The sequence below is a fragment of the Gopherus evgoodei genome, chromosome 9 (assembly GCF_007399415.2).
Source record: "Gopherus evgoodei ecotype Sinaloan lineage chromosome 9, rGopEvg1_v1.p, whole genome shotgun sequence".
NCBI classification, from domain to species: domain Eukaryota; kingdom Metazoa; phylum Chordata; order Testudines; family Testudinidae; genus Gopherus; species Gopherus evgoodei.
Genome location: NC_044330.1, coordinates 66,215,240 through 66,232,555, shown reverse-complemented (window position 1 = coordinate 66,232,555; position 17,316 = coordinate 66,215,240). Strand labels below are relative to the sequence as shown.

General features: G+C 46.2%; 1 protein-coding gene across 1 annotated transcript; it reads left to right on the top strand.

Moving 5' to 3' along the window:
• Positions 1-1,146: 1,146 nt before the first annotated feature.
• LOC115657146 (glutamine amidotransferase-like class 1 domain-containing protein 3A, mitochondrial) lies at positions 1,147-13,852 on the top strand. Its single transcript, XM_030574520.1, has 4 exons — positions 1,147-1,298; positions 5,481-5,652; positions 7,214-7,415; positions 13,137-13,852. Exons 1-4 carry the CDS (start codon positions 1,191-1,193, stop codon positions 13,327-13,329), a joined length of 675 nt encoding a protein of 224 aa, XP_030430380.1. The 5' UTR covers positions 1,147-1,190; the 3' UTR covers positions 13,330-13,852.
• Positions 13,853-17,316: the final 3,464 nt, after the last annotated feature.

Sequence of the window (17,316 nt, the reverse complement as noted above, 5' to 3'; positions counted from 1 at the left end):
GCTTATTCTGGTTTATACATGGAATAGCCGTAAACACATGTCATTGTTTTGTAAAGTATGCCAGTAAAAACTGCAGACACAGATGCTGTGGTGATGGGCACACTATACATACTTGTAATAAATAATTAGCACCCCAAACTGTATTTTTGCTAAAGAAAGTCTATATCTCAATAGAGACCCAAACAAGAGGTATTTCATAAATAATCTCAGGAGACTATCTAACTGTATTTAGGGCTGCTGTACGAGACTTTAAAGAATGGAAACGTAGGCACCTCTGCATGCTGAGAGCATCCCTATAAAGTGAAAGAATGGTGGGTGTATCAAAATGATGATTGCACACATTAATGAGGAGAAGAGACAGCTCAGTGGTTTGAGCATTGGCTTGCTAAACTCAGGGTTGTGAGCTCAATCCTTGAGGGGGCCATTTAGGGAACTGGGGTAAAAATCTGTCTGGGGATTGGCCCTGCTTTGAGCAGGGAGTTGGACTAGATGACCTCCTTAGGTCCCTTTCAACCCTGATATTCTATAGATTTTCCCAGGCCCTTGCCTCTGTAACACCACTTTTGCTGCAGTCAGTCAAGTTAAATTAGCATAAAGCTAGTGTGAAGGTGCAGAGAACCAAGCCCCTTGTTTCTAAATTCATGGCCCAAAGTCCAGAGAATTAAAGTGTCTGTAGAAAGCCTGCTGTTTGGAGACCAAGCTTAGAGATGGAGCACATTTAACAATGGAAAGGGAACACTGCCTGTGCAGCAAAAAATTTTAAAAAGTGCATCCCTGCTGTAACTGCACTGACTGGAATGGATTTAAACTGGGGGTTTAGCCCAATGCATGGCTCTGTTACATGCCATTATACATATAAAAGTTCCTGTGCATTAGTCTGCAACACAATTTAAAATTGAGAAAAGAAAGATGAGCACAGGTAGCCAACAAACAGCTCCAGCTAGCTGGGAATTCCCCCTGTGGCAATGCACAAGGAGAGCTAACAGGGAGCTGCTGATTGCACTACATTTATGTACACATCAAAGCCTGCTTTGGAGAAATAGAAAACTTCCTACCAGTAAAGGGCTCTGTCCAGCCCATACAGCCCCGCCTTGTTCTGGGGCGGGGTCTCCTGCTATAAAAAACTCAGGGCAGTGAACAGAGACAGCAACTCCAGCCTAGGAGAGAATCCACCTACTTTGAGTCTGAACATGGGCAAGAAGGTAGCCATTGTCCTGTCTGGCTGTGGGGTGTATGATGGCAGTGAAATCCATGAGTCTTCTGCCGTTCTGGTGCATCTCAGCAGAGAGGGGGCACAGGTAAGAAGCATCCTGGCTCTGGAGCCAAGGTCTATCTTGGCTATCTATCCTTTTGCCCTGGGCTGCTTTTTACCATCTCCTCCACTGCAGGAATCATTTTGGGGCTCATTGGAGCAGTAAGTCATAGTTTCCTTAGGTGTTAGTTCCTGTTGCTGCTGAGATAATCAAATTGCCCTAGTGATCAGGTGGTGGGTACAGTACAAAAATCTAGATAAGATAATATCTATCTATCTATCTAAAATGGTGCACTGCACCCAGCACCAGCGAACTTGATCACTGGGGGAATGTGATTAAAAAAACCTAGGTAGTCTCTTATTTCTGTATCTTTCTTCTTCTATCCGGAGCTCACCACTTTAGCACCCAGAAATCTTGCAGTAGAATATGGACTGTCTGGACTGAATTGTATACATGAAAATCTAAATCTCCTTAAGCAATTTCCCTAATATGCCCCTCCTCTGCTACGCTGCAGTTCTAGTGTTCTTTTTGACCTAGCCATTTGCTCACTTCTGCAGTTCTCTCTCTGTTTCTTTTAAGTGGCCAGTTGCCACACCTGCTTTTTAAACTCCTGTTTGAGGCAGAAAATAAAAACAGAAGCTACTGAAAGGGCTCTTGCCAGTTAATCTGAAACAGAAAATCACAGCAGCCAGCAAGAAGCTGATAATACAGAATTAGTAACTGTAGCCAAATTGTCTGAGTGCAAGAACACTGCATGAGATCACCCTTTGCTCCCAGCAGGGGACAAATCTGGGCCCAATCCTCAGCTTCTATAAATGATTGTTTCTCCTTTGAAGTCAATAGATCAGGAGTCGCCAGCCTTTCAGAAGTGGTGTGCCGAGTCTTCATTTTTTCATTCTAATTTAAGGTTTTGCGTGCCAGTAATGCATTTCAATGTTTTTAGAAGGTCTCTCTATAAGTCTATAATATATAACTAAACTATTGCTGTATGTAAAGTAAATAAGGTTTTTTAAAATGTTTAAGAAGCTTCATTTAAAATTAAATTAAAATGCAGAGCCCCCCGGACCGGTGGCCAGGACCTGGGCAGTGAGAGTGCTACTGAAAATCAGCTTGCATGGTGCCTTTGGCACACGTGCCATAGCTTGCCTACCCCTGCAATAGAACAATGCTGTTTTATATCAGCTAAGGATCTAATAAAGGTTTCAAGGTTCACATTCTCAGTTCCTGTTTATAAAAAAAAGGCGTTTGTCTCCCTCTTTCTGAAACTGTATTTTCTCCTCTTGTTCTTTTCTTCCTGTATTTTTCACTTTCCCTCTTTCACAAAACTGAAAAACTATTCAGAGTGCTGCAGGTCCCTTCTTCATCCCTTAACCTAAGGAGCCCTCTGATGGAGGAAACTGGTATAACTTTTCCTCCATAAAATTTAGGACTACAGTAACTTCTCACTTAACGTTGTAGTTATGTTCCTGAAAAGTGCAACTTTAAGTGAAAGGATGTTGAATCCAATTTTCCCATAAGATTTAATGTAAATGCGTGGGATAGGTTCCAAGGAAATTTGTGGGGGAGTGACAGACAAAAGGCATATACTGCACAGTACTGTACTGTGATGGGGAGGTGCCCCGGCTTACCCCTAGGGCTCAGGGCTGGGGGTGCAGGGTCTGGGAAGGAGTTAGAGTGTGGGAGGGCACTCCAGGTGGGGGTGCGGGAGGAGGCTCAGGGCTGGGGCAGGCAGGAGGTGCAGAGCACTTACCTGGGGCAACTTCTGTTTGGTGCAGGAGGTGTGCAGGTGGCTGTGCGCAGCACAGCACTGCCCCCATGGCCATGATTCTGGGAGCTGCAATTCTGGGAGCTTCCCCGCCCCCCCCCCGAAGAGTGGGACTTTAGAGGCTGCAGGGCCCTGGGCTAAGGGGACCCCGAGGCCCTGGCCTGCTTTATTAAAGCCCCTTTCAGAATGCGGCCCTACAAGCATGGGCCGGAGGACTCAGGAGGAGCAGGAGCAGCCATGCAGCCAGTGGCTGGAGAGAAGGAGTGCTTTCCCCTTCAAAGTGCTGCTTCTCTCCAGCCGGCTTTGAAGAGGAAAGCGCCACTTCTTTCTAGCTGCTGGTTGCGCGGTTGCCCTTGCTCCTCCTGAGTCCTCCGGCCTATGCTCGCAGGGCAACATTCCGAAACGGGCTTTAGATGCAGGCTCCAGGTGTTCCGGGTGGTCCTGCCTCCAAAAAATATTATTTTGAGTAAGAACAAGAAATATTTTTTTAGGGCTGTCAAGTGATTAAAAAAATTAATCACGATTAATTGCGTGATTAAAAATATTGCAATTAATCATGCGATTAATCATGCTGTTAAACAATAATAGAATACCATTTATTTAAATATTTTTGGATGTTTTCTACATTTTCAAATATATTGATTTCGATTACAACACAGAATACAAAGTGTACCGTGCTCACTTTATATTTATTTTTATTACAAATATTTGCACTGTAAAAAACAAAAGAAACAGTATTTTCAGTTCACCTAATATAAGTACTGTAGTACAATCTCTTTATCATGAAAGTTGAACTTACAAATTTAGATTTATGTACAAAAAAAACTGCATTCAAAAACAAAACAATGTAAACTTTAGAGCCTACAAGTCCACTCAGTCCTACTTCAGCCAATCACTCAGACAAACAAGTATGGTTACAATTTGTAGGAGATAATGCTGCCTGCTTCTTGTTCACGTCACCTGAAAGTGAGAACAGATGTTCTCATGGCATTATTGTCGCCAGCATTGCAAGGTATTTACGTGCCAGATGTGCTAAAGATTCATATGTCCATATGCGTCCATGCTGATGATGGGTTCTTCTCAATAATGATCCAAAGCAGAGCAGACCAACACATGTTCATTTTTATCATCTGAGTCAGATGCCACCAGCAGAAGGTTGATTTTTTTTTTTGATGGTTTGGGTTCTGTAGTGTCTGCATCTGAGTGTTGCTCTTCTAAGACTTCTGAAAGCATGCTCCATACCTCGTCCCTCTCAGATTTTGGAAGGCACTTCAGATTCTTAAACCTTGGGTTGAGTGTTGTAGCTAGTTTTAGAAATATCACGTTGGTACCTTCTTTGCCTTTTGTCAAATCTGCTGTGAAAGTGTTCTTAAAACTAACGTGCTGGTTCATCATCTGAGACTGCTATACCATGAAATATATGGCAGAATGCAGGTAAAACAGAACAGGAGACATACAATTCTCCCCCAAGGAGTTCAGTCACAAATTTAATTAATGCATTGTTGTTTTTTTTAATAAGCATCATGAGCATGGAAGCGTGTCCTTTGGAATGGTGGCCGAAGCATGAAGGAACATATGAATCTTTAGCATATCTGGCATGTATATACCTTGCAATGCCAGCTACAAAAGTGCCATGCCAATGCCTGTTCTCAATTTCAGATGACATTGTAAATAAGAAGCAGGCAAAACTTGTTTGTCTTAGCAATTAGCTGAACAAGAAGTAGGACTGAATGGACTTGTAGACTCTAAAGTTCTACATTTTTTTGTTTTTTGAGTGCAGCTATGTAACAAATAAAAATCTACATTTGTAAGTTACCTTTTCTGGATAAAGAGATTGTACTACAGTACTTGTATGAGGTGAATTGAAAAATACTATTTCTTTTATCATTTTTACAGGGCAAATATTTGTAATAAAAAATAGTAATATAAAGTGAGCACTGTACACTTTGTATTCTGTGTTGTAATATAAATCAATATATTTTAAAATGTAGAAAACCATCCAAAAATATTTAATAAATTTCAAATGGTATTCTATTGTTTAGCAATGTGATTAATTTTTTTTAATCGTGATTAATTTTTTTGAGTTAATCGCATGAGTTAACTGTGATTAATTGACAGCCCTAATTTTTTTTTAATTGTTGGCAAATCAAAAAGTTGAAATTTTCATTTCAAGTCAAACAAGATGATTTGTTTTGACAAAACTGAAATGTTTTGTTTCAGCTTCAAATATTTTAAAGCATTTTTTAATGATTTAAAAAATAAAATTGGAGGAAATTTTTAAATTAAAAGTAATTTCAAAGCAGAAACTTGAAATGTTATATTTTGAAAACACTGTAACAATTTGATAGTCAACATGAATTCACACAATGTTTCAGGGTCACCAAATCTGTATTATCACTTAAAAATTTTTTCCAGCCAATGCCCAAGTTAAAAAAAAAAATCTCTCTCTTCTTCTGTCCCAGGGGGAGTTCTATGCTCCAGATGTAGAACAGATGCATGTGGTGGACCATGTGAAAGGGCAGCCAACTCAGGAGAAACGCAACGTGCTGGTCGAGAGTGCCAGAATTGCCAGAGGCAACATCAAGGACCTAGCCACGCTTAATGTCAAGGAACTGGATGCCCTGATCATGCCAGGTAGGGCTGATTGTGGACTCCCGGCATGGGTAGGCAGACAAGCACTAACTCTGCTCATACTAGCAGATTAAAAATAGCAGTGTAGCCATGGCAGCACAGGCTAGCTGCCTGGATCTGGGCAGGATTGTACTCAAGTGGCTAGCGTGAGCTGCCAAGACCACATCCCTATTTTTAGCATGCTAGCTCAAGCAGAGCTAGAGTGCGTCTGCCTACCTGTGCTGAGAAACGCCCTCTCAGCTGATGCGTAGACATCCCCTTAGAGATCCCATGGAAGGGAGCAACTGTCCATTGGCATAATCTGGAGAGGCCCCACCATGAGTCACAAGGAAGAGGAGTTTTTTTGTTTGTAGTGGTTTTTGGAGGTTGGGAGAGAAAGGTCTGTTGCCCTAAAGAAAAGCTGCAGCACACTAGGAGAGCTGCACTAACAGACTGCTTGGTATAAATGTGATTTGATGTGACTTCTATTTTGGAGGAGGAAATAATAAGAGGAGGAAATAATTATACCCAGCTCTCATCTACAGCTTTTCACTGGTAGATCTCAAGCACTTTACAGAGAGCATCAGTATCATTATCCCCATTTTACAGACAGGAAACTGAGGCACAGATAGGTGAAGGGACTCACTCTAAGTCACCCAACAGACCAATGGCAGAGCCAGAACTACAGCCCAGCCCTCCTGAGTGCTCTAGTCAGTGGGCCACACTACTTCTGGTCCACCACGGTACCAGCCATGCTTCTCTTTCCTTGACTTTAGTAGACAACATCAAGATGTACCTGGTACAGCCATTAGCACAGACAGGAGAATCACGGAGGGGTAGTGTAAGAGCAAATGATGAAAAGCTCAATCACTCTTGCACCTGTTGTAACTAATGGAAGTGTGGCTGTTGACTTCAGTGAGCACAGGCTCAGACCCTAGATGAGGATTTAATTGGGAACTATTCTGGCAACATGTTCCACCATAACTTTAGAAAAATAAGAGAATGGAAGAGGAGTAAGTTCATGAATAAAGCACTAATACATCTCCAGATATTTAGAGACCACCAAGATTCTTTGCAGTTTCCATTGGACGGTAATTGGCAGCCTTGTTTGTACTACAAAGGGTTTGCCAGTATAACTACACCAGTGGAGCTATACCAGCAAACCCATTTAGCAGAAATGCAGTTTATGCCGCCAAACAAATTCTAGTGCCAGTACAGCTTATACCAGATGCCTGCATTAAATAAGCGATACTGAATAAGGTACTCATCGGCTGGTATAACTGTCTCTACTTTTTTTTTTTTTTGCTGGCATTGTTATATCTGTCAGGAGTGTGATTTTTTTTTCCCCCAGTACTCCTAACTGATTTAGCTATGCCAGCAAAACTATGCCAGGCCTAAGAGGGAGCTGCAGGTATTCAGTGGATGTGGTGGTGTGCTGAGGTTTTATTGAAATATGTTTGGACCATGGATAAATGCCACACTGCACCAAATTCAGTTAAGCATTTTAGTGAAATAGCTGAGTTGGCAAAAAAAGAATCCTACATTCAAACAATCGCCTATTTTTAATCTCTTTCCCTATTCTGAGGTGGTTTTGGAGTGGCTAAGAACCTGAGTACTTGGGCAACACAGGGGAAGAACTGCACAATCTCTAAAGTTGTGGAGGAAACTTTGAAGGCATTCCATGCTGCCAAGAAACCCATTGGCATGTGCTGCATCTCCCCAGTCCTGGCAGCCAAAATTTTCCCAGGATGCGAGCTGACGGTTGGACAGGACAGAGAATGTGAGAAGTAAGTGTCGCAGAGTTCTAGTGCAAAATCTGACTCTGAAGGATTGACGCAGCACAACGGTCCACCTTTCTCAACCCAAGGGTAGGAAAGACACCAGGGTAGTGATTCACAATGCTCATTACATCATTTATGGTACATACTGACACAATACCTCTTCTCTTCCACTAACCAGGCCGAGACCATTGTAGTAAAGGGCCTCAACGTTGGGGCTAAATTATCCCAGTGGCAGGAAATGTATTGTGCTGGCATCTGCTGTTTGAGGGAGAGTTAACTTGTTTGAGTAGAGTTGGTCAATAACCCAATACAGGTACCTGGGGGAGGAGGGCTACTTGTAGCTTTACTGAGGGATGCTAGAGTCTTAGCCCTGTGTGGTGGGGCAGCTGCCCCACCCCTATGAGAGATTGGTCTAAGACAGGCCAGAGAGGCTGTGCACAGAGGCAGCCAATCAGGGAGGGCCTGTTAGAGAGCCAATCAGGGCTGGGCAAATGGCGGCCAATCAGGGCTGGTCTCAGCCCTATATAAAGGCTGTCCATGAGAAGAGCAGGCAGTCTCTCCCAGACCTCCAACAGGGAAGGTCTGTCTCCTGAGCTAGGAGACCAACATCTGGGACAGCGCAGTGCTGGGCAGGCTCAGGAGAGCTGAAGGGAACTCCAGCCCACTACCTGCCACATTATAGGCCCTGAGGGAAGGGCCAAAAGGGTGCAAAGGGTCAGAGGGGAAGTGACCCAGGGAGAGCAGACAGCAAGCGAGGGAAGAGAAGGAGGGCAGAGGGAGGCTGCCACTAGAGGGTCCTTCGGTCAGGATCCAGAGTAGCGGGTGGGTCTGAGTCACCCCCTTCTCCCTTATATTGCAACTAGCCATGGGAAGTGGCCATATTGGACTGCACCATACCCCTGAAAGAAAGGGTTAGACTTTGGGAGCAGCTGGCCACTGCGGCAGGTGAAAGGCTGCTGTTAGCCCCCCCTCCTCCTGGAAGGGAAGTGAGAACAGACTAGGGGGCACTGCCGGAGGGTAGTGTCCTGAAGGGGACGCTGCAAGCAGAAGGGAGCAACGTGAGTCCAGGCGCCAATGGAGGGCAAAAGACGGACGGGACACCACCCAGCAGAGGGCTCTCCCCATGGACTGGGCTAATTCCCAAAGTCACCAGTGGGAGGCGCCAGCAGTGGTGAGTCCCAGTACAGTCACAGCCTGGTCTACACTATGAGTTTAGGTCGAATTTAGCAGCGTTAGATCGATTTAACTGTGGATCCGTCCACACGACAAAGCCATTTTTGTTGACTTAAAAGGCTCTTAAAATCCATTTCTGTACTCCTCTCCGATGAGGGGATTAACACTTAAAAAGACATTGCAGGGTTGAATTTGGGGTAGTGTGGACACAATTCAATGGTATTGGCCTCCAGGAGCTATCCCAGAGTGCTCCATTGTGACCACTCTGGACAGCACTCTCAACTCAGATGCACTGGCCAGGTAAACAGGAAAAAGCCCCAGGAACTTTTGAATTTCATTTCCTGTTTGGCCAGCATGGCAAGGTGATTAGCACGGGTGACCATGCAGAGCTCATCAGCACAGGTGACCATGCAGTCCTAGAATCGCAAAAGAGCTCCAGCATGGACCGAACGTGAGGTACTGGATCTGATTGCTGTTTGGAGAGATGAAGCCATGCTATCAGAACTCCATTCCAAAAGACAAAATGCCAAAACATTTGAAAAAATCTCTAAGGGCATGATGGACAGAGACTACAACAGGGACCCACAGCAGTGCCACGTGAAAATTAAGGAGCTCAGGCAAGCCTACCAAAGAGGCAAACGGCTGCTCCGGGTCAGAGCCACAGACATGCCGCTTCTATGATGAGATGCATGCAATTCTAGGGGGGGCCCTACCTCTGTCCATGAACACCTGCAAGGGTGCAGTGTCACACAACAGGGATGAGGATTTTGGGGATGAGGAAGATGAGGAGGTGGAGGAGGATGAGGATAGCACACAGCACGCAAGCAGAGAAACCATTCTCCCCAAAAGCCAGGAACTGTTTATCACCCTGGAGACAATACCCTCCCAATCCAGGCTCACGGACTATGAAGCTGGAGAAGGCACCTCTGGTGAGTGTACCTTTGTAAATATAATGCATGGTTTAAAAGCAAGCGTGTTTAATGATTAATTTGTCCTGAAGACTTGGGATGGATTCACGGCCAGTACAGCCCCTCCTTTTAAATGGCCAACCCAACGGGTGCTTGGTATGGGAAAGGAGGCCGCTGCTGTTTGAAAGCATTCCCACGCGTTATGAAGGTCGAAGAAGCCAAAAGACTGTGACTTACCATGGCTGCCTGCAAGCCGAATTCTGTTGCCCGGCCCTGCATGTGTGATCTCTCACACCAAACTGGCATGCCCCCAATATAAGAGGCAAAATGCGACCTTGTACCCAAAGCACATGTGCTATGTAATGTTAACAGCTTGGTTCACCGTGAAAGAGTCTACCCATTGTTCTCTCCCTTTTTTTTATATACCACCCTCCCTTTTTTTCCTCACGCAGCTGCAAATGTTTCAACGCTGCCCCTATCATCTCTATCCCAGAGGCTAGCGCAGATAAGAAGGCAAAAAAATAGCACTCGCGATGAAATGTTCTCTGAGTTCATGCAGTTCTCCCACAATGAAAGAGCTAGGAAGAATGTGTGGAGGCAGACAATGTCAGAATCCAGGAAAGCAGAAAATGAACATGAGGACAGGAGGGACGAGCGAGACGAGAGCTGGCGGGAGCAAGAGGAGAGGTGGAAACAGTGCAATGAGAGGACACAGGATGCTATGCTGAGGCTATTGGGGGATCAAACCAATATGCTCTGGCATCTGGTGGAGCTGCAGGAAATGCAGCAGGAACACAGACCGTCACTGTAGCCCCTGTGTAACCGCCTGCCCTCCTCCCCAAGTTCCATAGCCTGCTCACCCAGATGCCCAAGAACGCAGGCGGGGGGGGGGCTCTGGCCACCCAACCACTCCACCCCAGGCACAGGTTTTCATCAAGGCGAAACAAACAGAACTGTCACACCGTAGCCTGGTCAGTCATGAAATTGGTTTTCAAAGCTTCTTTTATGCGCAGCGCACCCTGCTGCACTCTTCTAATTGCCCTGGTGTCTGGCTGCACATAATCAGCAGCCAAGCAATTTGCCTCAACCTCCCACCCCACCATTAACGTCTCCCCCTTACTCTCACAGATATTGTGGAGCACACAGCAAGCAGCAATAACAATTGGAATATTGGTTTCGCTGAGGTGTAACTGAATCAGTAAACTGCACCAGTGCACTTTAAACATCCACATTCTACCACCATTCTGCACTTGCTCAGCCTATAGTTTAACTGCTACTTACTACTGTCCAGGGTGCCTGTGTATGGCTTCATAAGCCATGGCATTAAGGGGTAGGTGGAGTCCCCAAGGATAACAATAAGCATTTCAACATCCCCAACAATTATGTTCTGGTCTGGGAAGTAAGTCCCTTCCTGCAGCTGTTCAAACAGATCAGAGATCCTGAAGATGCGAGCGTCATGTACCTTTCCCGACCATCCCACATTGATGTAGGTGAAACATCTCTTGTGATCCACCAGTGCTTGCAGCACCATGGAAAAGTATCCCTTGCCATTTATGTACTGGCTGCCAAGGTGGTCCGGTCCCAAGATAGGGATATGCGTTCCGTCTATCGTCCCACCACAGTTAGGGAATCCTGTTGCAGCAAAGCCATCCACTATGAGCTGCACATTTCCCAGAGTCACTACCTTTAGTAGCAGCATCTCAGTGATTGCTTTGGCTACTTGCATCACAGCAGCCCCCACAGTAGATTTGCCCACTCCAAATTGATTCCCGACTGACCAGTAGCTGTCTGGCATTGCAAGCTTCCAGAGGGCTATCGCCACTTGCTTCTCCACTGTGAGGGCTGCTCTCATCTTGGTATTCTTACACTTCAGGGCAGGGGAAAGCAAGTCACAGAGTTCCATGAAAGTGCCCTTGCACATGCCAAAGTTTCACAGCCACTGGGAATCATCCCATACCTGCAACACTATGCGGTCCCACCAGTCTGTGCTTGTTTCGCAGGCCCAGAATCGGCGTGCCATGGCATGAACCTGCCCCATTGCCATCATGATATCCAAATTGCCAGGGCCCGTGCTTTGAGAGAAGCCTGTGTCCATGTCCTCATCACTATCATGATCATGCTGTCATTGCCTCCTCACCTGCTTTTGCAGGTTCTGGTTCTCCACATACTGCAGGCTAATGCGTGAGGTGTTTACAATGCTCACAACAGCAGCAGTGAGCTGAGTGGGCTCCATGCTTGCCGTGGTATGGCATCTGAAGGTGAGCAGGAAAGCAGAGTTGCAGCGGAATCGGTGGATGACGATGGATGCCACAAGAATAGATATTTATACCAAATGACAAGAGGACCTGAGAGGTGGATCCATGGCACCAGGAGAGCAGAGCTGCAGTGGAAGCGGTAGCAGACGACGGTTAGCACCGCACACATTTCCTGAGGACCCAGGAGCCCATGACAGACAACAGAGAAATTCGCTGTCAAGGAAATATCAGCAGAGCACAGTTGCAGCGGAATTCGTGGATGATGATGGATGCTACGAGAATAGATATTTATACTGAACGACGAGAAGACCTGCGAGGTGGATTCATGGCACCACGAAAGCAGAGTTGCAGTGGAGCGGTGGATGACTGAACTCATTTACTCTATTGTGGTCAGTCATCTTTTACTCATTTGAGACTGAGCTTGTTTACAACAGCAGAAGAGTAGAGTTGCAGCAGAAGCGGTGTATGACGATGACGATGATTTGCAGACCTACTGCACCGTCTGCTGAGAGCAGCACCCAGGACAGAACAGCGGTGGTGTCGGTGAGCTGAGCGAGCTACACACTTGCTGTGGTATGGCGTCTGAAGGAGAGCAGGAAAGCGGAGTTGCAGCAGAAGCAGTGTATGATGATGACAATGGTTTGTAGTCCTATAGCACCGTCTGCTGCCAGCAGCACCCAGGAAGCACCCAGGACACAACACCTGTGGTGTCAGTGAGCTGAGCTGAGCTGAGCTGAGCAGGCTGCACGCTTGCTGTGGCATGGCATCTGCAGAGGAAAAAGGCGCAAAACGATTGTCTGCTTTGCTTTCAAAGAGGGAGGGGCAACTGACGACATGTACTGAAAACGACCCTCAACAATGTTTTTGCCCCATCAGGCACTGGGAGCTTAACCCAGAATTCCAATGGGCGGTGGAGACTGAGGGAACTGTGGGATAGCTACCCACAGTGCAACGCTCCGTAAGTCGATGCTAGCCACGGTAGTGAGGACACACTCCGCCGACTTAATGCGCTTAGCATGGACATACACAGTCGACTGTATAAAATTGATTTCTAAAAATCAACTTCTATAAAATAGACCTAATTTCGTAGTGTAGACATACCCTTAACGTTTAAATTTATTGATGTTTTTTGATTATTTTAGTGAGGGAAAGGGAGTAGTATAGAGTTTGCTTAATTCCTTGACTTCTGAGGAATTCCTCTGCCACAGTATACACTGTCTTCCACAGAGTGGTCTCTTACCTGAGGGGTATTCATTTAGTGATGGCAGACTCCTAGCTACTGCTGTGGGACGCCTAATGAGAAAGGATCCTTTCCATTGAAGGCCTTGGCAGCGTCTCTCTGTGTCAGGATCACCTACACACACTTGATCTATTCTCACTTCTTCTTTTAGGTGGCCCTATGCAAAGACTGCAGAAGCCATGAAGGAACTTGGCTGCAAATACGTGAACAAGCACGTAGATGAGATTCATGTGGATGTGAAGAACAAGTTGGTGACGACCAGTGCCTTCATGTGCAATGCCCCAGTCCATGAGGTCTATGATGGTATTGGAAAGATGATCAAAGAAGTGCTGAAACTTGCCTGAATGCCTGACTACAGAACATGCTGGAAAATGATGGGAATCCAAGTCTTCTGAAATAAATTTTGGATACATAGTAATGGAGAGCAGCCACTGAGAGTGGGTCACTGCTCTTCTTCTTCCTACACCCTTGTGCCACAAAGCATATTTCTGATTACACTGGGCCCTTTCCCATTGGACTGCTGCTAGCTACCAAGGAGGGAGAGGTCTAGACTAGGGGTTCTCACATCAAAATTTTTGGTGGCCTCAGAGTGCAGCCACCAGCTCTCACTGGTGGCCACACTGACGCTTTTTTTCTAAAATACTTAATTACCTTTAGGAAAAACAATTAAATATGCACAGATACATATCCCAATCATTGTAATGTATATTTGTAGGGTTTTTTTGGCAGACTCAATAACAAAAATAATGCTGTCTCCTGCCTTTAAGTCCCCCCTCCCCCTATCCAGGGCTTAGTGCAGGGGTGGGCAAACTACAGCCTGCAGGACTGTCCTGCCCGGCCCCCGAGCTCCTGGCCCAGGAGGCTAGCCCCCGGCCTCTCCCCCACTGTTCCTCCTCCTCCGCAGCCTCAGCTCGCCCCGCCGCTGGCACAATGCTCTGCGCGGCGGGGCTGTGAGCTCCTGCGGCAGCACAGCTGCAGAGCCTGGCCTGACCCAGTGCTCTGAGCTGCATGGTGGTGGTGGCAATGTAGCTTGGCTCCAGCCGGATGGTGCGGCTGTAGCGCCGCCAGCCACTGGTGCTTCAGGCTGTGCAATAAGGGGGAAGGGAGCAGGGGGTGTTGGATAAAGGCCACGGGAGTTTGGGGTTGTGGTCAGAGGGTGGGGATGGGGCAGTTAGTGGGAAAAACAGGGGATTGAATGGGGGCAGGAGTCCCGGGAGGCAGTCAGGGGCAGGGGTTCCAGGGGCAGTCGGGACAGGGAGAAGGGGCCGTGGGATAGGGTCCCTGGGGGGCCATCAGGGAACAAGGGGGTTGGATGGGACAGGAGTCCCCAATGGGGGCAGAGAGGAGGTGGAGGCTGTGTGATCAGAGCTGGAGGAGTCAGTACCCACTGCCCCACAGTCAGAGCCTGGGGCTGCATGGCCAGGTTCCTGAAGACTTGCCGCTGGAGTCTGCTGCCCAACCCCTCTCCCCACAACGTGGCTCAAGAACTTTGGTCCTGCAGCGTTGTGCCCCCCCTCTCTCCAGAGATGGTGCAGGATGGCACATCCAGGAGCAACAAGGAGGGAGGGGCTGATGCTTCCCCCATCACCACCCAGGAGGCTGTCGTGGCCACAGGAAAAGCCCATGGTGGCCGCATTTGAGAAATGTTCCTCTAGACAAACCTGGGCATCTTTATCGCTAAGATCTTGCCACCTTTACCACAGATACCCTGTCGTACACTGGCAATGAAATGTAAGCATTGGCAATAATAATAGTACTTAGGTGCATCACAGTCTCGTGCTTATGTCAGGCTTCTAGTGGCCTGACATAGCAATTGTCATTAGGTTGCTGAATGGCAGAGGAGTTTTCTTGGGTTGTTCCAGACTCTGAGAGATTGATCTGAAATTTCCATCAGTTTATCTAAAGTCCTAGAATTTTGATATTAATGGGCTTTTTTCCCTTCTGAGATATGATGCATCTTTGCCATCTTGCCAACATATAAAGGAGTGTCACACGCAAACATAACGCTTCAGTCCCCCCCTCGGAAATGGGAAGGAATGTAAGCTTTGGAAGTTTCTTAGAAATGGGGACGTAGAGAGTAAAACCTCTAAGAAGGGAGCTATTTCCTATCAAAATTTCATTGTTGACTTTTTCTGTAGAACTTGAAAGCCAACCCAAGAAAATGTGTGTACAAAGCTCCATCTTTGGAGTCCATCATTCTCTTCCTCATCCAGGCAAAGTTAGACTTGCCTATTCTAAATCCATTTCAGGCATCTATGGTTGGGAAAGAGTATTTAATTTTTAGATGACTTAGATTCCCCTGAAAGACACTGCAGTGCTTGTATTCCCCATGAGACACCAACAACACTGATAACTAGACATGAGCTGGTATTCATTACTTAGATCAAAAACGTGTCATTTCTACTGAATAAAATTACAAACATTTTATATATGCTGGCCTCTATTTGCTTGAACATCAGAATTTATTTGTGTATTTCACATTATATTAATGAACACTGTGCATGTCATTGCTTTGCCTTTGCTTCAGCAGAATGGGGATGGAGGGAATTACCAGTTACATGCCCTGGGAAAACAACCTAGGCAAGAAGCTTAAAGGGTGACTTGATTACAGTCTATAGCAATGGGCTTGCACCATTGTTAGAATTTCTTTTGTGCTACAGGAGACAAACCTAGTATATATACACATGATTCATTGAAACAAATTCAAATAATACAACCACACACTTGCCTCCCAGAATGTGGTCAAACATACACCCCCACTTAAGGGTATCTCATTTCCTTTAGCCAACTGGTGAAGGCACAGCTACAGTTAGAGAGGTCCTGACTTAGCAGATCCAAAATGATCCCCTATAAATCTGGTCTTGAAAAGTGCTGCACATGATATAAAAGCGTAGATAAGCTTCTGAAATGTTGGTTGTTTTCTGCTAATTAAATATTTTCCACTTATATAGCAATCTGCATTCAAAAGGATTCCGGAATGCTTTGCAAACTAGATACATATGGCACCCTCTGAAATGCAACCATCTGTGGGGAAGAAGACAAGACCCCACAGTGGAGGTGAAGGGAGATTTTGGCCAAGGATCACAGGGCCAAACCTCTGCTCTCATTTAAACTGCCCGGGGTCTTTAATATCCATACAGACCAAACAGGACCTCAATGTCATAACTTGGCTCAGCCCTCCTCCCTGGACAGACACTAGTATGTTGTGACTGGACCCAACTTCTGGATCTACGTGCTCTTAAGCCAACTGGGTCTGATCAGAGCTTGGTCACTGTACCTAGTTCTGAGTCTTCAAGGCACATTCCCAGGTAAGGCTTCATGTCTGAATCCCTTCCTTGGGACATGGGGCTCTGCAGCCCAGACACCTTAACCCTGAAACCAGTGCCTCAGCCTTCCTAAGCCCACAGTTGTTTATACACATTAGATCTGAGTTCCACCATTCTGAGCTTGATTAACCCTTTTAGAGACTACATGGCAGGCAAGCAAGGAGCACAGGCTTAGCAAAGGAATTTCTTATCTACAGATGCTTTTAACCTTAAAAGCACTAGAGAGTTACAAATTTGGGGGGAAAAAACAAGAGTCTTGAATACACCCCCTAAGTCTGATCTTACCTTTCCTGCAAGTCCTAGGTTTGGCCAGAATCCATAGGCTAGGCAGTCCTTTCTGCCTTTCCTCTCCTTAGCCTGGCCATCTGGCATGTGGTGGTGGTATGTCCCCTGGCTCAGAAAATCACCAATCTTTGCCCACTTTTTGCCCATGTGTTTCATCTAGAGGAATTCCAGGCTCCAGCCCCACAAGAGACTTCCGGGTAGACAGTCATTCAAAGTCAATGGTGCTACTGATAGAAAACCCATTGTTCCACTAGAAAAGAGTCTTTCAACTTTGATGGCCCTTAATGGCTCTCTCATTGTCACATCTTTAAAGTGTCCTACAGCCAAGCGAGCGTGAACAGGACAGTGTCTAGAACAGATAGTCTTGTCAGGGCCAGGCTGGGTTTCAGCACAAACTGGGTGCCTTAATCCAATATGGAGGTTACAAGTAAAGGGAAGCCCACAATGAAGGTTACAATCAGAAATTGTGTTCACAGAACAAAAAAGAGTTCACAGTTTGACACAGACATATGCTCGATACATCACACTCCACTTTTAAGGCCTCATCCAAAAACCCTATTATTAAATACCATGATGCTATGCCTGGATCTCAAGGGAACTTGCACTGGCCAGAGTGAGCTGTATGGAGACCCTGTGCCTCTACAGTCCTTGCTCTCCAAGGCACTCTCTAGCATACAGAAAGCAGGAGTCCTCTCCCACTAGCCCCAGAATCGCTGTCAG

What these genes read in the sequence shown, in the direction of transcription:
- LOC115657146 (XM_030574520.1), top strand. Translation starts at nt 1,191, where the DNA reads ATGGGCAAGAAGGTAGCCATTGTCCTGTCTGGCTGTGGGGTGTATGAT. An exon ending in TCAGCAGAGAGGGGGCACAG is followed by an intron (nt 1,299 to 5,480) that starts GTAAGAAGCATC and finishes CTTCTGTCCCAG; the next exon opens with GGGGAGTTCTATGCTCCAGA. An exon ending in CAGGACAGAGAATGTGAGAA is followed by an intron (nt 7,416 to 13,136) that starts GTAAGTGTCGCA and finishes TTCTTCTTTTAG; the next exon opens with GTGGCCCTATGCAAAGACTG.